This window comes from Cuculus canorus, chromosome Z, assembly GCF_017976375.1.
Source record: "Cuculus canorus isolate bCucCan1 chromosome Z, bCucCan1.pri, whole genome shotgun sequence".
Classification (NCBI taxonomy): domain Eukaryota; kingdom Metazoa; phylum Chordata; class Aves; order Cuculiformes; family Cuculidae; genus Cuculus; species Cuculus canorus.
In genome coordinates this window covers 69,330,008-69,355,212 of record NC_071441.1, presented here as the reverse complement: position 1 = coordinate 69,355,212, position 25,205 = coordinate 69,330,008, and the positions used below count along the sequence as shown (strand labels likewise).

Below are 25,205 nucleotides of genomic sequence, written 5' to 3'. Positions count from 1 at the left end.
AATTCACACCCTTCTCCAGCACTGCCTTATCCGCTACGCCACCACCTCAACTCAACTGAACCATGACAAGGCCCTCTCCAACAATGGCCCTGCACCCTCACCCTCCAGTGCTGCTTCCTCTACCCACACAACTCCTTCTATTTATTTGGACAAGGACTCTCATCTATTTATCCCCCTATTTATCCCCCTATTTTTCTCCCTATTTATCCCCCTATTTATCCCCCTATTTATCCCCCTATTTATCCCCCTATTTATATCAGCCTATTTATATCAGCCTATTTATCCCCCTATTTATCTCCCTATTTATCCCCCTATTTATCCCCCTATTTATCCCCCTATTTATCCCCCTATTTATCCCCCTATTTATCCCCCTATTTATCCCCCTATTTATCCCCCTATTTATCCCCCTATTTATCCCCCTATTTATCCCCCTATTTATCCCCCTATTTATCCCCCTATTTATCCCCCAACAAATAAAGACCTCTTGCAAAATGCTTGCCTCTGCCTCTTGTCTCCAAGCACACAAAACACCCTGAGGGGCCCCAAGAAGCCACCGACACTCAACACCTCCTCCAAACCCTGCTCCAAACATGGCCCTGCACAGACCATGACCACATTTCTCCCAAAACATCCCCAAACACGCACTCGCCTCAACCTCTTCCCAAAACCTCCCTTAAACGCTGCACAACCACTCGTGATCAGCTCTCAAGTCTTCAGGACAAGGGAGACACCCACCACTGCCAGCGCATCCACAGAGGGACACAAACATCATCCCACGGTTCCAGCGCCTCTCCCACCAAGAAAAGCTGACACGGCTGCCATCTCCAGATCCAACAGAAGGCTCCAGGAAGACCTTACGGCCCACTTTTCAGGGCTCTGAGGGGACTCGTGGGAAAGATGGGGACACACTTTTTCAGAGGGCCTCTGGCGGCAGCACCAGGGCACGTGGTTGTAAATCAAAACAGGGGACGTTCACAGTAGACAGGACAACGGCAGTTTGTACCACAAGCGTGGTGAAACACTGCAAAAGGTTGTCCAGAGAGGTGCTGGATGCTGCCTACCTCAAAACATTCAAGGTCACTGTGAGATACGCACCGCACTTGAAGATCGCCCTCATCGTTGCCACTTGGGGTTTGGCCAAAGTAATGTTTAATGATCCTGCCCAACACAAACCTTTCCAGCATTCCATCAAGTACAGACACCCCACAGAGGGCTTAGACCTGAGCAGACACAGCCCACAGTCCTCAGGGAATTGGCTGATGCAGTGCCCAGGCCACGCTCCATGAAATTGCAAAAGTCACGGCAGTCAGGAGAAGTCCCTGGGCGCTGGAAGAAGGGCGACGTTCTGCCCATTTTTGAAAGGGGTACAAAAGACGACTCTGGCAACTACCGACCCGTCGGCCTCACCTCTCGGCCCGGGGCCACCACGGAACAGAGCCTCGCAGAAGATAGCCTAAAGCACAGGGAGGACAGGGACGGGATCCCAGACAGCCACCATGGCTTCACAAAGGGACACTTCTGCCTCAACAAACTACTGGCTTCCCGTGGTGGAGTGACCACATCAGTGGACACAGGAAAAGCAGCGGACCTCATCCAAGGGACTTACATAAAGCCCCTGACATGGTTCCCCACAACACCCATCTCTCTAAACTAAGCAAGACAGATTTGACAGGTGGACTGTTTGGTAGATAAGAAATTGTTTGCACGGTCACGTTCAGAGAACAGTGGTCAAAAACTCAACCTCTAAACACTGCTTGTTATGAGATCCAGAACAAGCAGCATCCCTCTGGGGGCCCTGCTCGCACCAGTGCCGTTTAATAACTTCATCCATGATAGAGACAGCGAGATCGAGTGCTCCCTCAGCAAGCTTGCACATGACACCAAACTTGAGTGGTGCTGCTGTCACACCACAAGGATGGCCCATCATCCAGAGGAACCCGGGCAGCTTGGAGAAGAGGGGCTGTGTGAACCTCCGGAGGTTCAACAAGGACAAGGGCAATGTCCTACACACGGGTTGGCTCAGTCCCCGGTTTCAATACACGATGGGGATGCAGGGAAAGCAGCCCTGTGCAGAAGGTCTAAGAGTCCTCATTGATGACTGAACTGGGTGGCGCACTTGCCGTAGCAGAAGGACGGGACATCATCCAGCGGGATCTTGACAGGCTGGAAAACTGGGGCCGCGTGAACTTCACGAGGTTCAACAAGGCCAAGTGCATCGTCCTACACCTGGGTCGGAGCAATCCCCAATTTCCCTACAGAGGGGGGTGATGATGTCATGACTGAGAGCAGCCCTGTGGAGAAAGACTTGCGGGTGCTGGTCGATGAGAAGCTCAACATGAGCAGACAGTGTGCGCTCACAGCCCAGAAGGCCAACCGTACCCTGGGCGGCATCCAAAGAAGCGTGGCCAGCACATCGAGAGAGGGAATTCTGCCCCTCTATTCCTCTCTTCTGAGACCTCACCTCCAATACTGTGTCCTGGTCTGCAATCCTACACATTTCAAGGGTATGGAACTGGTGGAACGGGTCCAGAGGACGGCTAGTCAGATGATCACAGGGCCAAAGAACCTCCCGTTTCGGGACAGGCTGAAAGACTTGGGCTGCTTCAGCCTCAAGAACAGAAGGCTCTCAGGAGACCTTACGTAGCTACATTCAAGCACTTGAACGGGGATATAAAAAAACCGGGACACGGACTGTTCACAAAGGCTTGTGGGGATAGGACCTGGGGCAATGGCTGTAAACTGAGGAGGGGCAGATTTAGACTGGACATTAGGAAGAATTTCTTCACCATGAGAGTGGTGAGACACTGGCCCAGGTTCCCCAGGGAGGTTGTGGATGCCCCATCCCTGGAGGTGGTCAAGGCCACGTTGGATGGGGCCTTGCAGAGCCTGGTAGAGCGGAAGGAGTCCCTGACCATGGCACTGGCATTGGAAACAGATGATCTTTAAGGTCCCTTCCGACCCAAACAATTCTGATTCTATGAAGAACTCAACACGAGTCGGAAATGTGCGCTCGCAGCCCAGAAGGCCAACCGGATCCTGGGCTGCATCAAAAGAAGCGTGGCCACCTGGGTGGCAGAGCACAAAGACGAAGACTGCTCCCATTCTCCTCTTCCTTCTCCCTCAAGACCGTGCTCCTGACTTTCTGCCCCATTCTCGACACCTTCCAACACACCTCCTGGGGCAGCTCCATCCAGGAACACACACAAACCTCAAGTGCCCACACCGTCTTCTTCTCAGGCCACCACCACCCGCCCCAGGCCTTCGCTCCACTCCCCAGCCTCTGCCCAGTGACAACACTTCACGGCCCTGCCCAACACCGGGGCAAAAGGAAAGACTGGACAAGATGAAAGCAAAGGCAAAAGGGAAAGGCAAATGCCCCACGGCCAACACCAGGCCACCGCAGACGGAAGAGACACGGGCGCAGGAACGGAAACTTCAGCCGCAGCCGAGAGGCCCCGCAGCTTACCCGCCACCCAACAGGGAAACCCTTCCCATCTCCACACAACAGCTGACCACGAGGGCTCTCCCCAGCCATGCCGCATCCCCGACTCAACCACCACAGACACCTCCCGGACCAACGCAACAGCCCAAGCACCGCCACTGACCTCCCCACGGACACCCCGCACACGCACTTCCCCAAGACCACCGCTACCAACAGACCCAACTCCAAACCACGGGCGGAAACTCACTGCCACACGAAAGCCAGGAAGGGAAAGACACCCCAACACATAAATACGCTCGCCCGACACTGCCAGGAGCACAGCGACCACACGCACCGCCACACGGCCTCGCCACACGCCTGACCAACACCACACAAACAGCAACAACGCACCTATCATGACGGCCCCACACACACCACACCTCCTGGTCCTCCTCGCCGCTCTGCTCCCCAACGCCCTCGCCTGCCAGCTCCCGCGCTCCCTCCCCGGACACAGCCTCCAGCTCCTCCGCACCATGGCTCTCAACTCCACCCACACCTGCCAGCAACAACAGCCGCCCTTCTTCCCCGACGCCCTCCGACACAACAACCGCTCCCAGCAAGACCAACACATCGCTCTCGCCATCCTGCACAACCTCCTACGCACCCTCAGCAGCAACCGCATCCCGCAACAATGGGACAACCACGCACGACACCACCTCCTCAACAGCCTCCATCAACACACCCACCACCTCCAGGAATGCCTCACACACAACGCCACGCTCCTCCAAGGACAAGGCGCCCGCAGCAGCACGCTCCACATCACCAGGTACTTCAGGCACATCCACCGCTTCCTCAACGCCAACGACCACAGCGACTGCGCCTGGCAACACGTCTACCTCGAAGCTCGCCTCTGCTTCCAACACCTCCACAACATCACCAGCAACACCATCAATTAGAACAACGACCTCCAACAACACACACGGACCCATGCAACTCACACCCTTCTCCAGCACTGCCTTATCCGCTACGCCACCACCTCAACTCAACTGAACCATGACAAGGCCCTCTCCAACAATGGCCCTGCACCCTCACCCTCCAGTGCTGCTTCCTCTCCCCACACAACTCCTTCTATTTATTTGGACCAGGACTCTCATCTATTTATCCCCCTATTTATCCCCCTATTTATATCAGCCTATTTATCCCCCTATTTATCCCCCTATTTATCCCCCTATTTATCCCCCTATTTATCCCCCTATTTATCCCCCTACTTATCCCCCTACTTATCCCCCTACTCATCCCCCTATTTATCCCCCTATTTATCCCCCTATTTATCCCCCTATTTATCCCCCTATTTATCCCCCTATTTATCCCCCTATTTATCCCCCAACAAATAAAGACCTCTTGCAAAATGCTTGCCTCTGCCTCTTGTCTCCAAGCACACAAAACACCCTGAGGGGCCCCAAGAAGCCACCAACACTCAACACCTCCTCCAAACCCTGCTCCAAACAGGGCCCTGCACAGACCATGACCACATTTCTCCCAAAACATCCCCAAACACGCACTCGCCTCAACCTCTTCCCAAAACCTCCCTTCAACGCTGCACAACCACTCGTGATCAGCTCTCAAGTCTTCAGGACAAGGGAGACACCCACCACTGCCAGCGCATCCACAGAGGGACACAAACATCATCCCACGGTTGCAGCGCCTCTCCCACCAAGAAAAGCTGACACGGCTGCCATCTCCAGCTCCAACAGAAGGCTCCGGGAAGACCTTGCGGCCCACTTTTCAGGGCTCTGACGGGACTCGTGGGAAAGATGGGGACACACTTTTTCAGAGGGCCTCTGGCGGCAGCACCAGGGCACGTGGTTGTAAATCAAAACAGGGGACGTTCACAGTAGACAGGACAACGGCAGTTTGTACCACAAGCGTGGTGAAACACTGCAAAAGGTTATCCAGAGAGGTGCCGGATGCTGCCTACCTCAAAACATTCAAGGTCACTTTGAGATACGCAATGCAGTTGAAGATCGCCCTCATCGTTGCCACGTGGGGTTTGGCCAAGGTAATATTTAATGATCCTGCCCAACACAAACCTTTCCAGCATTCCATCAAGTACAGACACCCAACAGAGGGCTTAGACCTGAGCAGACACAGCCCACAGTCCTCAGGGAATTGGCTGATGCAGTGCCCAGGCCACTCTCCATGAAATCGCAAAAGTCATGGCAGTCAGGAGAAGTCCCTGGGCGCTGGAAGAAGGGCGACGTTCTGCCCATTTTTGAAAGGGGTACAAAAGACGACTCTGGCAACTACCGACCTGTCGGCCTCACCTCTCGGCCCGGGGCCACCACGGAACAGAGCCTCGCAGAAGATAGCCTAAAGCACAGGGAGGACAGGGACGGGATCCCAGACAGCCACCATGGCTTCACAGAGGGACACTTCTGCCTCAACAAACTACTGGCTTCCCATGGTGGAGTGACCACATCAGTGGACACAGGAAAAGCAGCGGACCTCATCCAAGGGACTTACATAAAGCCTCTGACATGGTTCCCCACAACACCCATCTCTCTAAACTAAGCAAGACAGATTTGACAGGTGGACTGTTTGGTAGATAAGAAATTGTTTGCACGGTCACGTTCAGGGAACAGCGGTCAAAAACTCAACGTCTAAACACTGCTTGTTGTGAGATCCACGACAAGCAGCGTCCCTCTGGGGGCACTGCTCGGACCAGTGCCGTTTAATAACTTCATCCATGATAGAGACAGCGAGATCGAGTGCTCCCTCAGCAAGCTTGCACATAACACCAAACTTGAGTGGTGCCGCTGTCACACCACAAGGATGGCACATCATCCAGAGGAACCCGGGCAGGTTGGAGAAGAGGGGCTGTGTGAACCTCATGAGGTTCAACAAGGACAAGGGCAACGTCCTACACACGGGTTGGCTCAGTCCCCGGTTTCCATACACGATGGGGTCAGGGAAAGCAGCCCTGTGCAGAAGGTCTAAGAGTCCTCATTGATGACTGAACTGGGTGGAGCACTTGCCGTAGCAGAAGGACGGGACGTCATCCAGCGGGATCTTGACAGGCTAGAAAACTGGGGCCACGTGAACCTCACGAGGTTTAACAAGGCCAAGTGCATCGTCCTACACCTGAGTCGGAGCAATCCCCAATTTCCCTACAGAGGGGGGTGATGATGTCATGACTGAGAGCAGCCCTGTGCAGAAGGACTTGCGGGTGCTGGTCGATGAGAAGCTCAACATGAGCAGACAGTGTGCGCTCACAGCCCAGAAGGCCAACCGTATCCTGGGCGGCATCCAAAGCAGCGTGGCCAGCACATCGAGAGAGGGAATTCTGCCCCTCTATTCCTCTCTTCTGAGACCTCACCTCCAATACTGTGTCCTGGTCTGCAATCCTACACATTTCAAGGGTATGGAACTGGTGGAACGGGTCCAGAGGACGGCTAGTCAGATGATCACAGGGCCGGAGAACCTCCCATTTCGGGACAGCCTGAAAGACTTGGGCTGCTTCAGCCTCAAGAACAGAAGGCTCTCAGGAGACCTTACGTAGCTACATTCAAGTACTTGAACGGGGATACAAAAAAACGGGACACGGACTGTTCACAAAGGCTTGTGGGGATAGGACCAGGGGCAACGGCTGTAAACTGAGGAGGGGCAGATTTAGACTGGACATTAGGAAGAATTTCTTCACCATGAGAGTGGTGAGACACTGGCCCAGGTTCCCCAGGGAGGTTGTGGATGCCCCATCCCTGGAGGTGGTCAAGGCCACGTTGGATGGGGCCTTGCAGAGCCTGGTAGAGCGGAAGGTGTCCCTGACCACGGCACTGGTGTTGGAAACAGATGATCTTTAAGGTCCCTTTCGACCCAAACGATTCTCTGATTCTATGAAGAACTCAACACGAGTCGGAAATGTGCGCTCGCAGCCCAGAAGGCCAACCGGATCCTGGGCTGCATCAAAAGAAGCGTGGCCACCTGGGTGGCAGAGCACAAAGACGAAGACTGCTCCCATTCTCCTCCTCCTTCTCCCTCAAGACCGCGCTCCTCACTTTCTGCCCCATTCTCGACACCTTCCAACACACCTCCTGGGGCAGCTCCATCTGGGAACGCACACAAACCTCAAGCGCCCACACCGTCTTCTTCTCAGGCCACCACCACCCGCCCCAGGCCTTCGCTCCACTCCCCAGCCTCTGCCCAGTGACAACACTTCACGGCCCTGCCCAACACCGGGGCAAAAGGAAAGACTGGACAAGATGAAAGCAAAGGCGAAAGGGAAAGGCAAACGCCCCACGGCCAACACCAGGCCAACGCAGACGGAAGAGACACGGGCGCAGGAACGGAAACTTCAGCCGCAGCCGAGAGGCCCCGCAGCTCACCCGCCACCCAACAGGGAAACCCTTCCCATCTCCACACAACAGCTGACCACGAGGGCTCTCCCCAGCCATGCCGCATCCCCGACTCAACCACCACAGACACCTCCCGGACCAACGCAACAGCCCAAGCACCGCCACTGACCTCCCCACGGACACCCCGCACACGCACTTCCCCAAGACCACCGCTACCAACAGACCCAACTCCAAACCACGGGCGGAAACTCACTGCCACACGAAAGCCAGGAAGGGAAAGACACCCCAACACATAAATACGCCCGCCCGACACTGCCAGGAGCACAGCGACCACACGCATCGCCACACGGCCTCGCCACACGCCTGACCAACACCACACAAACAGCAACAACGCACCTATCATGACGGCCCCACACACACCACACCTCCTGGTCCTCCTCGCCGCTCTGCTCCCCAACGCCCTCGCCTGCCAGCTCCCGCGCTCCCTCCCCGGACACAGCCTCCAGCTCCTCCGCACCATGGCTCTCAACTCCACCCACACCTGCCAGCAACAACAGCCGCCCTTCTTCCCCGACGCCCTCCGACACAACAACCGCTCCCAGCAAGACCAACACATCGCTCTCGCCATCCTGCACAACCTCCTACGCACCCTCAGCAGCAACCGCATCCCGCAACAATGGGACAACCACGCACGACACCACCTCCTCAACAGCCTCCATCAACACACCCACCACCTCCAGGAATGCCTCACACACAACGCCACGCTCCTCCAAGGACAAGGCGCCCGCAGCAGCACGCTCCACATCACCAGGTACTTCAGGCACATCCACCGCTTCCTCAACGCCAACGACCACAGCGACTGCGCCTGGCAACACGTCTACCTCGAAGCTCGCCTCTGCTTCCAACACCTCCACAACATCACCAGCAACACCATCAATTAGAACAACGACCTCCAACAACACGCACGGACCCATGCAACTCACACCCTTCTCCAGCACTGCCTTATCCGCTACGCCACCACCTCAACTCAACTGAACCATGACAAGGCCCTCTCCAACAATGGCCCTGCACCCTCACCCTCCAGTGCTGCTTCCTCTCCCCACACAACTCCTTCTATTTATTTGGACAAGGACTCTCATCTATTTATCCCCCTATTTATCCCTCTATTTATCCCTCTATTTATATCAGCCTATTTTTCTCCCTATTTATCCCCCTATTTATCCCCCTACTTATCCCCCTATTTATTCCCCTATTTATCCCCCTATTTATCCCCCAACAAATAAAGACCTCTTGCAAAATGCTTGCCTCTGCCTCTTGTCTCCAAGCACACAAAACACCCTGAGGGGCCCCAAGAAGCCACCAACACTCAACACCTCCTCCAAACCCTGCTCCAAACAGGGCCCTGCACAGACCATGACCACATTTCTCCCAAAACATCCCCAAACACGCACTCGCCTCAACCTCTTCCCAAAACCTCCCTTAAACGCTGCACAACCACTCGTGATCAGCTCTCAAGTCTTCAGGACAAGGGAGACACCCACCACTGCCAGCGCATCCACAGAGGGACACAAACATCATCCCACGGTTGCAGCGCCTCTCCCACCAAGAAAAGCTGACACGGCTGCCATCTCCAGCTCCAACAGAAGGCTCCGGGAAGACCTTGCGGCCCACCTTTCAGGGCTCTGACGGGACTCGTGGGAAAGATGGGGACACACTTTTTCAGAGGGCCTCTGGAGGCAGCACCAGGGCACGTGGTTGTAAATCAAAACAGGGGACGTTCACAGTAGACAGGACAACGGCAGTTTGTACCACAAGCGTGGTGAAACACTGCAAAAGGTTATCCAGAGAGGTGCCGGATGCTGCCTACCTCAAAACATTCAAGGTCACTTTGAGATACGCAATGCAGTTGAAGATCGCCCTCATCGTTGCCACATGGGGTTTGGCCAAGGTAATATTTAATGATCCTGCCCAACACAAACCTTTCCAGCATTCCATCAAGTACAGACACCCCACAGAGGGCTTAGACCTGAGCAGACACAGCCCACAGTCCTCAGGGAATTGGCTGATGCAGTGCCCAGGCCACGCTCCATGAAATCGCAAAAGTCACGGCAGTCAGGAGAAGTCCCTGGGCGCTGGAAGAAGGGCGACGTTCTGCCCATTTTTGAAAGGGGTACAAAAGACGACTCTGGCAACTACCGACCCGTCGGCCTCACCTCTCGGCCCGGGGCCACCACGGAACAGAGCCTCGCAGAAGATAGCCTAAAGCACAGGGAGGACAGGGACGGGATCCCAGACAGCCACCATGGCTTCACAGAGGGACACTTCTGCCTCAACAAACTACTGGCTTCCCATGGTGGAGTGACCACATCAGTGGACACAGGAAAAGCAGCGGACCTCATCCAAGGGACTTACATAAAGCCTCTGACATGGTTCCCCACAACACCCATCTCTCTAAACTAAGCAAGACAGATTTGACAGGTGGACTGTTTGGTAGATAAGAAATTGTTTGCACGGTCACGTTCAGGGAACAGCGGTCAAAAACTCAACGTCTAAACACTGCTTGTTGTGAGATCCACGACAAGCAGCGTCCCTCTGGGGGCACTGCTCGGACCAGTGCCGTTTAATAACTTCATCCATGATAGAGACAGCGAGATCGAGTGCTCCCTCAGCAAGCTTGCACATAACACCAAACTTGAGTGGTGCCGCTGTCACACCACAAGGATGGCACATCATCCAGAGGAACCCGGGCAGCTTGGAGAAGAGGGGCTGTGTGAACCTCATGAGGTTCAACAAGGACAAGGGCAACGTCCTACACACGGGTTGGCTCAGTCCCCGGTTTCAATACACGATGGGGTCAGGGAAAGCAGCCCTGTGCAGAAGGTCTAAGAGTCCTCATTGATGACTGAACTGGGTGGAGCACTTGCCGTAGCAGAAGGACGGGACGTCATCCAGCGGGATCTTGACAGGCTGGAAAACTGGGGCCGCGTGAACCTCACGAGGTTCAACAAGACCAAGTGCATCGTCCTACACCTGAGTCGGAGCAATCCCCAATTTCCCTACAGAGGGGGGTGATGATGTCATGACTGAGAGCAGCCCTGTGCAGAAGGACTTGCGGGTGCTGGTCGATGAGAAGCTCAACATGAGCAGACAGTGTGCGCTCACAGCCCAGAAGGCCAACCGTATCCTGGGCGGCATCCAAAGAAGCGTGGCCAGCACATCGAGGGAGGGGATTCTGCCCCTCTATTCCTCTCTTCTGAGACCTCACCTCCAATACTGTGTCCAGGTCTGCAATCCTACACATTTCAAGGGTATGGAACTGGTGGAACGGGTCCAGAGGAGGGCTAGTCAGATGATCACAGGGCCGGAGAACCTCCCATTTCGGGACAGCCTGAAAGACTTGGGCTGCTTCAGCCTCAAGAACAGAAGGCTCCGAGGAGACCTTACGTAGCTACATTCAAGCACTTGAACGGGGATACAAAAAAACGGCACACGGACTGTTCACAAAGGCTTGTGGGGATAGGACCAGGGGCAACGGCTGTAAACTGAGGAGGGGCAGATTTAGACTGGACATTAGGAAGAATTTCTTCACCATGAGAGTGGTGAGACACTGGCCCAGGTTCCCCAGGGAGGTTGTGGATGCCCCATCCCTGGAGGTGGTCAAGGCCACGTTGGATGGGGCCTTGCAGAGCCTGGTAGAGCGGAAGGTGTCCCTGACCACGGCACTGGTGTTGGAAACAGATGATCTTTAAGGTCCCTTTCGACCCAAACGATTCTCTGATTCTATGAAGAACTCAACACGAGTCGGAAATGTGCGCTCGCAGCCCAGAAGGCCAACCGGATCCTGGGCTGCATCACAAGAAGCGTGGCCACCTGGGTGGCAGAGCACAAAGACGAAGACTGCTCCCATTCTCCTCCTCCTTCTCCCTCAAGACCGCGCTCCTCACTTTCTGCCCCATTCTCGACACCTTCCAACACACCTCCTGGGGCAGCTCCATCTGGGAACGCACACAAACCTCAAGCGCCCACACCGTCTTCTTCTCAGGCCACCACCACCCGCCCCAGGCCTTCGCTCCACTCCCCAGCCTCTGCCCAGTGACAACACTTCACGGCCCTGCCCAACACCGGGGCAAAAGGAAAGACCGGACAAGATGAAAGCAAAGGCGAAAGGGAAAGGCAAACGCCCCACGGCCAACACCAGGCCAACGCAGACGGAAGAGACACGGGCGCAGGAACGGAAACTTCAGCCGCAGCCGAGAGGCCCCGCAGCTCACCCGCCACCCAACAGGGAAACCCTTCCCATCTCCACACAACAGCTGACCACGAGGGCTCTCCCCAGCCATGCCGCACCCCCGACTCAACCACCACAGACACCTCCCGGACCAACGCAACAGCCCAAGCACCGCCACTGACCTCCCCACGGACACCCCGCACACGCACTTCCCCAAGACCACCGCTACCAACAGACCCAACTCCAAACCACGGGCGGAAACTCACTGCCACACGAAAGCCAGGAAGGGAAAGACACCCCAACACATAAATACGCCCGCCCGACACTGCCAGGAGCACAGCGACCACACACACAGCCACACAGCCTCGCCACACACCGGACCAACACCACACACACGGCAACAACGCACCCATCATGATGGCCCCACACACACCACACCTCCTGCTCCTCCTCGCCGCTCTGCTCCCCAACGCCCTCGCCTGCCAGCTCCCGCGCTCCCTCCCCGGACACAGCCTCCAGCTCCTCCGCACCATGGCTCTCAACTCCACCCACACCTGCCAGCAACAACAGCCGCCCTTCTTCCCCGACGCCCTCCGACACAACAACCGCTCCCAGCAAGACCAACGCACTGCTCTCGCCATCCTGCACAACCTCCTACACACCCTCAGCAGCAACCGCATCCCGCAACAATGGGACAACCACGCACGACACCACCTCCTCAACAGCCTCCATCAACACACCCAACACCTCCAGCAATGCCTCACACACAACACCACGCTCCTCCAAGGACAAGGCGCCCGCAGCAGCACGCTCCACATCACCAGGTACTTCAGGCACATCCACCGCTTCCTCAACACCAATGACCACAGCGACTGCGCCTGGCAACACGTCTACCTCGAAGCTCGCCTCTGCTTCCAACACCTCCACAACATCACCAGCAACACCCACAACTAGACCTCCAACAACACGCACGGACCCATGCAACTCACACCCTTCTCCAGCACTGACTTATCCGCTACGCCATCACCCCAACTCAAACGAATCATGACAAGGCCCTCTCAAACAATAGCCCTGCACCCTCACGCTCCAGTGCTGCCTCCTCTCCCCACAAAACTCCTTCTATTTATTTGGACAAAGACTCTCATCTATTTATTCCCCTATTTATCCCCCTATTTATTCCCCTATTTATCCCCCTATTTATTCCCCTATTTATCCCCCTATTTATCCCCCTATTTATCCCCCTATTTATCCCCCTATTTATCCCCCTATTTATCCCCCTATTTATCCCCCTATTTATCCCCCAGAAATAAAGACCTCTTGCAAAATGCTTGCCTCCGCCTCTTGTCTCCAAGCACACAAAACACCCTGAGGGGCCCCAAGAAGCCACCGACACTCAACACCTCCTCCAAGCCCTGCTCCAAACAGGGCCCTGCACAGACCATGACCACATTTCTCCCAAAACATCCCCAAACACGCACTCGCCTCAACCTCTTCCCAAAACCTCCCTTCAACGCGCACAACCACTCGTGATCAGCTCTCAAGTCTTCAGGACAAGGGAGACACCCACCACTGCCAGCGCATCCACAGAGGGACACAAACATCATCCCACGGTTGCAGCGCCTCTCCCACCAAGAAAAGCTGACACGGCTGCCATCTCCAGCTCCAACAGAAGGCTCCGGGAAGTCCTTACGGCCCACCTTTCAGGGCTCTGACGGGACTCGTGGGAAAGATGGGGACACACTTTTTCAGAGGGTCTCTGGCGGCAGCACCAGGGCACGTGGTTGTAAATCAAAACAGGGGACGTTCACAGTAGACAGGACAACGGCAGTTTGTACCACAAGCGTGGTGAAACACTGCAAAAGGTTATCCAGAGAGGTGCCGGATGCTGCCTACCTCAAAACATTCAAGGTCACTTTGAGATACGCAATGCAGTTGAAGATCGCCCTCATCGTTGCCACGTGGGGTTTGGCCAAGGTAATATTTAATGATCCTGCCCAACACAAACCTTTCCAGCATTCCATCAAGTACAGACACCCAACAGAGGGCTTAGACCTGAGCAGACACAGCCCACAGTCCTCAGGGAATTGGCTGATGCAGTGCCCAGGCCACTCTCCATGAAATCGCAAAAGTCATGGCAGTCAGGAGAAGTCCCTGGGCACTGGAAGAAGGGCGACGTTCTGCCCATTTTTGAAAGGGGTACAAAAGACGAATCTGGCAACTACCGACCCGTCAGCCTCACCTCTCGGCCCAGGGCCACCACGGAACAGAGCCTCGCAGAAGATAGCCTAAAGCACAGGGAGGACAGGGACGGGATCCCAGACAGCCACCATGGCTTCACAGAGGGACACTTCTGCCTCAACAAACTACTGGCTTCCCATGGTGGAGTGACCACATCAGTGGACACAGGAAAAGCAGCGGACCTCATCCAAGGGACTTACATAAAGCCTCTGACATGGTTCCCCACAACACCCATCTCTCTAAACTAAGCAAGACAGATTTGACAGGTGGACTGTTTGGTAGATAAGAAATTGTTTGCACGGTCACGTTCAGAGAACAGCGGTCAAAAACTCAACGTCTAAACACTGCTTGTTGTGAGATCCACGACAAGCAGCGTCCCTCTGGAGGCCCCGCTCGCACCAGTGCCGTTTAATAACTTCATCCATGATAGAGACAGCGAGATCGAGTGCTCCCTCAGCAAGCTTGCACATAACACCAAACTTGAGTGGTGCCGCTGTCACACCACAAGGATGGCACATCATCCAGAGGAACCCGGGCAGCTTGGAGAAGAGGGGCTGTGTGAACCTCCGGAGGTTCAACAAGGACAAGGGCAACGTCCTACACACGGGTTGGCTCAGTCCCCGGTTTCAATACATGATGGGGATGCAGGGAAAGCAGCCCTGTGCAGAAGGTCTAAGAGTCCTCATTGATGACTGAACTGGGTGGTGCACTTGCCGTAGCAGAAGGACGGGACGTCATCCAGCGGGATCTTGACAGGCTGGAAAACCGGGGCCACGTGAACCTCACGAGGTTCAACAAGGCCAAGTGCATCGTCCTACACCTGGGTCGGAGCAATCCCCAATTTCCCTACAGAGGGGGGTGATGATGTCACGACTGAGAGCAGCCCTGTGCAGAAGGACTTGCGGGTGCTGGTCGATGAGAAGCTCAACATGAGCAGACAGTGTGCGCTCACAGCCCAGAAGGCCAACCGTATCCTGGGCGGCATCCAAAGAAGCGTGGCCAGAACATCGAGGGAGGGAATTCTGCCCCTCTATTCCTCTCTTCTGAGACCTCAACTCCAATACTGTGTCCTGGTCTGCAATCCTACACATTTCAAGGGTATGGAACTGGTGGAACAGGTCCAGAGGAGAGCTAGTCAGATGATCACAGGGCCAGAGAACCTCCCATTTCGGGACAGCCTGAAAGACTTGGGTTGCTTCAGCCTCAAGAACAGAAGGCTCTCAGGAGACCTTACGTAGCTACATTCAAGTACTCGAACGGGGATATAAAAAAACGGGACACGGACTGTTCACAAAGGCTTGTGGGGATAGGACCTGGGGCAATGGCTGTAAACTGAGGAGGGGCAGATTTAGACTGGACATTAGGAAGAATTTCTTCACCATGAGAGTGGTGAGACACTGGCCCAGGTTCCCCAGGGAGGTTGTGGATGCCCCATCCCTGGAGGTGGTCAAGGCCACGTTGGATGGGGCCTTGCAGAGCCTGGTAGAGCGGAAGGTGTCCCTGACCACGGCACTGGTATTGGAAACAGATGATCTTTAAGGTCCCTTCCGACCCAAACAATTCTATGATTCTACGAAGAACTCAACACGAGTCGGAAATGTGCGCTCGCAGCCCAGAAGGCCAACCGGATCCTGGGCTGCATCAAAAGAAGCGTGGCCACCTGGGTGGCAGAGCACAAAGACGAAGACTACTCCCATTCTCCTCTTCCTTATCCCTCAAGACCGCGCTCCTCACTTTCTGCCCCATTCTCGACACCTTCCAACACACCTCCTGGGGCAGCTCTAACCGGGAACACACACAAATCTCAAGTGCCCACACCCTCACACACCTCTTCTCAGGCCACCACCACCCGCCCCAGGCCTTCGCTCCACTCCCCAGCCTCTGCCCAGTGACAACACTTCACGGCCCTGCCCAACACCGGGGCAAAAGGAAAGACCGGACAAGATGAAAGCAAAGGCAAAAGGGAAAGGCAAACGCCCCACGGCCAACACCAGGCCACCGCAGACGGAAGAGACACGGGCGCAGGAACGGAAACTTCAGCCGCAGCCGAGAGGCCCCGCAGCTCACCCGCCACCCAACAGGGAAACCCTTCCCATCTCCACACAACAGCTGACCACGAGGGCTCTCCCCAGCCATGCCGCACCCCCGACTCAACCACCACAGACACCTCCCGGACCAACGCAACAGCCCAAGCACCGCCACTGACCTCCCCACGGACACCCCGCACACGCACTTCCCCAAGACCACCGCTACCAACAGACCCAACTCCAAACCACGGGCGGAAACTCACTGCCACACGAAAGCCAGGAAGGGAAAGACACCCCAACACATAAATACGCTCGCCCGACACTGCCAGGAGCACAGCGACCACACGCACCGCCACACGGCCTCGCCACACGCCTGACCAACACCACACAAACAGCAACAACGCACCTATCATGACGGCCCCACACACACCACACCTCCTGCTCCTCCTCGCCGCTCTGCTCCCCAACGCCCTCGCCTGCCAGCTCCCGCGCTCCCTCCTCGGACATAGCCTCCAGCTCCTCCGCACCATGGCTCTCAACTCCACCCACACCTGCCAGCAACAACAGCCGCCCTTCTTCCCCGACGCCCTCCGACACAACAACCGCTCCCAGCAAGACCAACTCACCGCTCTCGCCATCCTGCACAACCTCCTACACACCCTCAGCAGCAACCGCATCCCGCAACAATGGGACAACCACGCACGACACCACCTCCTCAACAGCCTCCATCAACACACCCACCACTTCCAGGAATGCCTCACACACAACGCCACACTCCTCCAAGGACAAGGCGCCCGCAGCAGCACGCTCCACATCACCAGGTACTTCAGGCACATCCACCGCTTCCTCAACACCAATGACCACAGCGACTGCGCCTGGCAACACGTCTACCTCGAAGCTCGCCTCTGCTTCCAACACCTCCACAACATCACCAGCAACACCCACAACTAGACCTCCAACAACACGCACGGACCCATGCAACTCACACCCTTCTCCAGCACTGACTTATCCGCTACGCCATCACCCCAACTCAAACGAATCATGACAAGGCCCTCTCAAACAATAGCCCTGCACCCTCACCCTCCAGTGCCGCCTCCTCTCCTCCCACAACTCCTTTTATTTATTTAGACAAGGACTCTCATCTATTTATTCCCCTATTTATCCCCCTATTTATTCCCCTATTTATCCCCCAGAAATAAAGACCTCTTGCAAAATGCTTGCCTCTGCCTCTTGTCTCCAAGCACACAAAACACCCTGAGGGGCCCCAAGAAGCCACCAACACTCAACACCTCCTCCAAACCCTGCTCCAAACAGGGCCCTGCACAGACCATGACCACATTTCTCCCAAAACATCCCCAAACACGCACTCGCCTCAACCTCCTCCCAAAACCTCCCTTAAACGTTGCACAACCACTCGTGATCAGCTCTCAAGTCTTCAGGACAAGGGAGACACCCACCACTGCCAGCGCATCCACAGATCATCCCACGGTTGCAGCGCCTCTCCCACCAAGAAATGCTGACACGGCTGCCATCTCCAGATCCAACAGAAGGCTCCGGGAAGACCTTACGGCCCACCTTTCAGGGCTCTGACGGGACTCGTGGGAAAGATGGGGACACACTTTTTCAGAGGGCCTCTGGTGGCAGCACCAGGGCACGTGGTTGTAAATCAAAACAGGGGACGTTCACAGTAGACAGGACAACGGCAGTTTGTACCACAGGAGTGGTGAAACACTGCAAAAGGTTGTCCAGAGAGGTGCCGGATGCTGCCTACCTCAAAACATTCAAGGTCACTGTGAGATACGCAATGCAGTTGAAGATCGCCCTCATCATTGCCACGTGGGGTTTGGCCAAGGTAAAATTTAATGATCCTGCCCAACACAAACCTTTCCAGCATTCCATCAAGTACAGACACCCCACAGAGGGCTTAGACCTGAGCAGACACAGCCCACAGTCCTCAGGGAATTGGCTGATGCAGTGCCCAGGCCACTCTCCATGAAATTGCACAAGTCACGGCAGTCAGGAGAAGTCCCTGGGCGCTGGAAGAAGGGCGACGTTCTGCCCATTTTTTAAAAGGGGTACAAAAGACGACTCTGGCAACTACCGACCCGTCAGCCTCACCTCTCGGCCCGGGGCCACCACGGAACAGAGCCTCGCAGAAGATAGCCTAAAGCACAGGGAGGACAGGGACGGGATCCCAGACAGCCACCATGGCTTCACAAAGGGACACTTCTGCCTCAACAAACTACTGGCTTCCCGTAGTGGAGTGACCACATCAGTGGACACAGGAAAAGCAGCGGACCTCATCCAAGGGACTTACATAAAGCCTCTGACATGGTTCCCCACAACACCCATCTCTCTAAACTAAGCAAGACAGATTTGACAGGTGGACTGTTTGGTAGATAAGAAATTGTTTGCACGGTCACGTTCAGAGAACAGTGGTCAAAAACTCAACGTCTAAACACTGCTTGTTGTGAGATACACGACAAGCAGCGTCCCTCTGGGGGCACTGCTCGCACCAGTGCCGTTTAATAACTTCATCCATGATAGAGACAGCGAGATCGAGTGCTCCCTCAGCAAGCTTGCACATGACACCAAACTTGAGTGGTGCCGCTGTCACACCACAAGGATGGTATGTCATCCAGAGGAACCCGGGCAGCTTGGAGAAGAGGGGCTGTGTGAACCTCCGGAGGTTCAACAAGGCCAAGGGCAACGTCCTACACACGGGTTGGCTCAGTCCCCGGTTTCAATACACGATGGGGATGCAGGGAAAGCAGCCCTGTGCAGAAGCTCTAAGAGTCCTCATTGATGACTGAACTGGGTGGTGCACTTGCCGTAGCAGAAGGACGGGACGTCATCCAGCGGGATCTTGACAGGCTGGAAAACTGGGGCTGCATGAACCTCACGAGGTTCAACAAGGCCAAGTGCATCGTCCTACACCTGGGTCGGAGCAATCCCCAATTTCCCTACAGAGGGGGGTGATGATGTCATGACTGAGCTCTGTGGAGAAGGACTTGCGAGTGCTGGTCGATGAGAAGCTCAACATGAGCAGACAGTGTGCGCTCACAGCCCAGAAGGCCAACCGTATCCTGGGCGGCATACAAAGAAGCGTGGCCAGCACGTCAAGGGAGGGGATTCTGCCCCTATTTTCCTCTCTTCTGAGACCTCACCTCCAATACTGTGTCCGGGTCTGCAATCCTACACATTTCAAGGGTATGGAACTGGTGGAACGGGTCAGATGATCACAGGGCCGGACAACCTCCCATTTCGGGACAGGCTGAAAGACTTGCGCTGCTTCAGCCTCAAGAACAGAAGGCTCTGAGGAGACCTTACGTAGCTACATTCAAGTACTTGAGTGGGGATAGATGAAACCAGGGGATGGACTGTTCACAAATCCTTGTAGTGATAGGCTAGGGGCAATGTTTTTCCTTTATGTGCTTTACTCTGATTTTTTTTAAGATTAATTATTTTTTTTTCCTCTCCATCTAATGTTACTACACATAAATAGCATTGGTAATTCTCAGCTTCTGGCTTCTGAGAACCAACCCTCCCACCCTTGCATGGTCCTGCAGTACCTGGGAAAAGCACTCTTGCACAGACAGCAAAGTTCAGTGAAAACATGGGAAGTGCAGTCCTAGAAATCATTTTGTCTCCTAACAAGGCAGCGATATGTATTTTGTTTGCATTCCAAAATTGTTGTAGCATGGTCAGAGTGGGACTGCAGGTGTTGTTCCTGTGAGAAGAGGGCAGAAGTTTCTCCTGTGTTTGACAGAGCCAGCGCCAGATGCATCCAAGACAGACCAGCTGCGGCCAAGGCCAAGGCCAGCAGCAATGGTGGGAGCACTTCTGCAATAAATAAAACAGCAGCTGGGAGAGAGGAGTGAGAACACCGAAAACAACCCTGCAGACAGCAAGGTCAGGGTAGAAGGAGGGGGAGGATGTCTTGCCAGGGCAGAGATTCCCATGCATCCCTGGAGAATGACAGGTATGCTCTTCCCCTGCAGTCCATGGAGGTCCACAGTGGAGCAGATATCCACCTGCAGCTCATGGATTTTTTTGTGGGAAGTCCCTATACTCGCTTTTAACTATCTGACTCAGGCTGTTTCCAGACTGCACATGTAAGTCCTGGAACAGACTTGGACCTTTAATTATGATGTTCATCTAGTGACACTTCTTTTCAGATCACTGCTCACTGCTCCTTTTCTGTCCCTATGGATAGTGCATCACCTGATCCTGTGGCTTTTCTGTTACTCACTACCAAACTGTCTCCCCAGGATCCTATCCTAGTTTTTTGAAAACAAAATTTTTTACCTTTCTGCAGCCTAGGCTGAAAGTCTTCGTCATTCTGCCAGAGATCTCAGCATCTCACACATGCCATTTACATTCTGAATCCAGGTAAAGAAGAGAACTGCGTACACTCTCCCCTCTGCAGCACATCTGCATTTGTTGCCATACGCTAAGATCTCCATCTCCAAAACCTGTCAGACGCACCTACCAGCTGCCAATTCATGTAACTTCATGTTCAACCCTACCTCTTGGTAAAAGAAAACATCCGCACTTCGATTTCAACTAGATTTGACAGATGTCATACTGTTGCTACAATGATTAAAAATTTCTCCACTCAGAAGCCCAGAGCACATTTGCTTCCATTTACAGAAGATACAGATGGACAAATGCAGGATGCAACAGTTGCTCTGTATCAATTTACATCACCTACAGAAACTGTCTGTGGACACTTAAAAAAACAGAAGAGAGAATATAAGAATAAGTTCTAAATCACAATTAAATGAACCATTTTGCACTAATTATCAATGAAGATAAGTTGTCTAAAATTAAATAAGCCAAGCAATTTACTTACCATTGGCAGCCTGGACTGAAGCATCTGGAGATCATCATAACCATAAATCTGCTTAACGACAGACAAAAATACAGCATCATTATTGTACTTTTCTCATAGCTGATCAATTTGGGGCTTTAAACAGAGCTTGACCTAGGCTTGGTTTGTTTTAAAGGCGTACAGAATATGTCACATTGTGCTATCATGGTGCAGCACTGCAGCACTATAAGACTCTGCTTTAAATGGCTTGCATTCTGATGTTGTTTCTTGGTGATAGCAGCTCTCTGAGGAGAGTCTGACTGTTCCATCTTCAAGACTGTTTTCACAGCTGCATCATTCATCACTTTGTGAAAATCTACAGGGCATTTAAATTAGTAAGTAAGAGCAACAGCTATCTTACTTCTGAGGCCAGCACGATTTAATATTTGTCAACTAGACCACAAAGCAACCTAAGGTGTTCCCTCACACTCGGGTGATAGAAGGTGACGATCAGAATAAAGTTGCTGATTCAAAAACCATAAGCAAAAAACATCGATAACGATCAGACTCCTATCTTTCAAAATATGACAGATAGGACACATGGCACATTTCAGCCCTTACTATAGTAACACTAACCTAAACAAGTCTAATTTTACTCAAAGGGCCTAAAACCTGATGCCACTGAAGGCAAAGCAACATGCATGTTCACGTTCAATAGAGGCCAAACCAGGTCTGTACCAACCGTTCTGCACTTCACTATCAATGTTAAACTCCCACTCAATATTACTATTATTTTGTATATTCTTCAGCATTTGCAACTGAATTCCAGGTGCAACATATGCCAATGGAAATGCCTTGGCATAGACAGCAGAAGGTTCTGGAGGGCTTACTTGCACCAAGGCTTTAGCAATCAAGGACATGAACAATTAAATTGCTTACTGGGTAGGCAGGCAGAAGTCCTCCAGGTCCCACAATATACTGGTTATGCAACAAGGGTGGTACACCCTGTGGCAGGTTTGGGGGAGCTTTGCCTGTAGAATCAAAACACAGAGACTTTAACAAGCCTTTAGAAAAGGAAAGGGCTCAGCACTGAGACAAGACAGCTCACAAGCCCTGGCAGCTGGACTATCATAGCTTGTAAAGAGCAGAACTATGCAGAAGAATTCTCTGCTCTTTGATGAAAATGCTCAAAATAGCTCAAAAAGAAAGGTTGACGAATATGCTCAAAAATAATTTAACCATGTCCCAAGAAAGGAAGGCACACACTACTTAAGAAAACAGTCCCACCAGAGAACAGTCAGATTTTGTTACTTACTTTGCCCAAGAGGATTACAAGAATTATAGAAACCTCTCCTTTCCTCAGTCCTCTCCTGAAGACAACATTTAGGCATCATTCTCAATCCAGGAGAGCAAATTCTCTCCTTTCATTTTCCCCTCTCTCAACACATTTCCCCTTATCGCCAGCAATAGACTGGAAAGCACTAAATGTTGCCAGAACGCTTTTTGTGGGTGAGTTATTGCAGTTGAGAATAGCAAAGAGAAGAAGACTGAAACAGTTTCAGTTGCCTCCATGAAGCAGTACTATGAAGCAGAAGAGTAAAAAATAAATGCACTTTGACCAGTCAGGCACTTCATTTACCAGTTACGGGAATGAGAAATCAGAAATCCTTCTGTTTGATCTTAACATTTAAATCATTCACTTCCCTCCACAGGACTTCCTTTTAAGCAGTTCACGTTGACTAGAGAAGCAAAGGAGAATTTAGTAATGCTTCCACTTCAGCACAAAAAGCCTTCCTCCTTCTCTCTCTGTGGACCCTTTTTCTGAAGTGCTGTTTGCTGTGGAATGACCCAGACACCAGACTTTTTCTCCTTTCTGTAGATGTGGCAGTACAGATGCGGCATATAATGAGGACACTCCAGCATATTTTGGTAATGTCAAACAAATTCTAGCCCAGAGAACAGACTGAAACTAAAGCTCACGTGAACTCACAGCCAAGAGCTGATCACAACTTGGCATACAAACTGGGCAAACCTCTAGCCCAAAACTTCCAAAGTCAGAACTGCTCTGGAGTCTATCTATAAAGCACTCTCAGGATGGAATGTGCTATATAAATGCTACATAGCACCCTAACAAATATTTCAAATACACAAAGCCAGGAAGCTTTATTTTATAAGCCAGCAAATAAAGCATGGTGAAAATGCTAGTCAAGAGTGTGGATTTCTTAGTGTAGTTATGGCTGGTGAGATGTTCAACTGACAGCCCTCCTGACTGAAGTTCTGTATCTATCCATGTTTAACCTGTTAATATTGCGAACCTGAAGACACTAAGGGAGCTGCCCGCGTGGTAGCAGCTGGTATAGACACACTTGTAACACTCAGGCCAAGGCTGTTTGTAGTGTTCATACTGCTTGCCATGCTGACAACAGAAGAGGTGGTGCTAGTGGCTGAGGTTGAAGCAGCTGAAAAGGTTGTGGAGGGCTGGAGCGAAGTTGCGTTCTCAACACTAGTGTGCTACAAAGGAGACAAAAGAATGAAGATCACAGAGCAAATAAAATACAGTGGAAGATGCTGGTGGGAAAAAAAAAAGTAAACCAACCCCCCCCAACAATCCTCTAATTAACAGCTGCACATGCAAAAGATATGCATTTTCTATACACCAAGCAAGCAACTAAGTTGCATGTCTGTGGTTTTTACATTTTCAAAGAAAATTCTTACATGAGTGTTAAATTCAAACTGCTGTAACGTCACAAAACTCTACCACAGTAACTCAAATGTCACACATTGCATTATCCCTGGCTTTTGCTTGTATACTGCTTTAAGATGGTACTTGCTATGTAAAATTAACTCCTATATTCTTCCAAAAGACAGTATTAGTTTTCAAAATATAGGACAACACTATTGAGATTTCTCCAAAGCCCCTGTGTAATTAAAAAATTTAAAACTATAGTGCCCTGCAATGAAGTCAATGTGGTAAACTCAAATGCAGATCAGATGTATTACAGAAACTCATGAGGATAAAGGATTTCCTGGTTTGAATTCAGCACAATACAGTGTCTTAACTGTAAGCTGTGTCATCAGCACACAGAAGCCCAATCAACTCTTACAACAGTAAAGAAGGCTATTTGGGCAAGTGTGGATTTTGAAGTTATATATTCAGTAGGGACAAAGCATGACAAACTGAAACACAGACATTAAGAAAAGCAGTGATCTATCTGCACACCCCAGCTGGGATTGCGCAGCAGTACCCCACCACACAACAAGGCAGTGTATCTCTGACTTTTGCTTGTGCAACCTCATCTAGAGCTGTGTTCACTACCATTTGCCTTGTAATCTCAAATGCATTGAATACTCAGATGACAACGATGCCACACTAAACTCTAAAATTATCTGTCATGAGGTACATGTGATGCCATGGATCATGCCGTCACCTGCATTTTGCCAGCTAACCTCTCCAGCAAAAACTGCTAGAGCAGCTTTAGACAGCTGCTTCTAAATTTTTTTTTTTTTTTTTAAAAAAATGCTTGTTACAAGAAATTACTTCGCTATTCCACCTCTCCTTGCTGGCACAAAAGTTCTCTGCAGTTGTGTGACTGGCAAGTCTCTGTAACAGCTATTCTTGATCAGGCACAAATCACAAAACCTATTACCACCAGAGGGCTGGCAGTCCTTGCTCCCTGAGATAAGGCTGCTGGTTTGGTTCCCAGCGTACTGGGGCACAATGAACATTAGGAGAGGGGCTTCATCATCAGATAAACTACACACCAAACACCTGTTGAAATGCAAATAAGACTTACTGCATGTGATGTGCTTGAAGACAATACTGAGGCAGGGGAGAGGCTGCTCTGATGATTGGAAAGTGAGCTAGAAAGAAGTTGCAAAGAATTAATAAAACTAAATTTTCTTAGAACTATTTTTAAAATACATGTATATATATATGTATGTGTATATACACATATACATACACAGAGAAGGTAGCAGGATATTTGGTAAAGAATAGATATTGTAGGTGTGTGTAACCACAAACGCTCAGTAAGATATTAGTTAAAGAAAATACTGTCTGTAGAGAGTGTGCATACATAGACATACACACCAACGGGTATTTTTTCCTTTAACTAATATCCTACTA

General features: G+C 52.3%; 1 protein-coding gene across 7 annotated transcripts in view; it reads right to left on the bottom strand.

Moving 5' to 3' along the window:
* UBAP2 (ubiquitin associated protein 2) overlaps nucleotides 1-25,205 on the bottom strand; it is a 97,593-nt gene that overhangs the window by 23,888 nt on the left and 48,500 nt on the right. For 3 of the 7 annotated variants that reach the window (XM_054055136.1, XM_054055129.1, XM_054055131.1), the window contains exons 18-21: nucleotides 24,874-24,940; nucleotides 23,395-23,590; nucleotides 22,019-22,110; nucleotides 21,122-21,172 (exon numbers count right to left, since the gene is read on the bottom strand). In XM_054055136.1, coding sequence (XP_053911111.1) covers nucleotides 21,122-21,172; nucleotides 22,019-22,110; nucleotides 23,395-23,590; nucleotides 24,874-24,940 — 406 coding nt within the window. The remainder of the gene's footprint in view (nucleotides 1-21,121; nucleotides 21,173-22,018; nucleotides 22,111-23,394; nucleotides 23,591-24,873; nucleotides 24,941-25,205) is intronic. The other 4 variants (XM_054055130.1, XM_054055132.1, XM_054055133.1 and 1 more) reach the window with 3 other exon arrangements.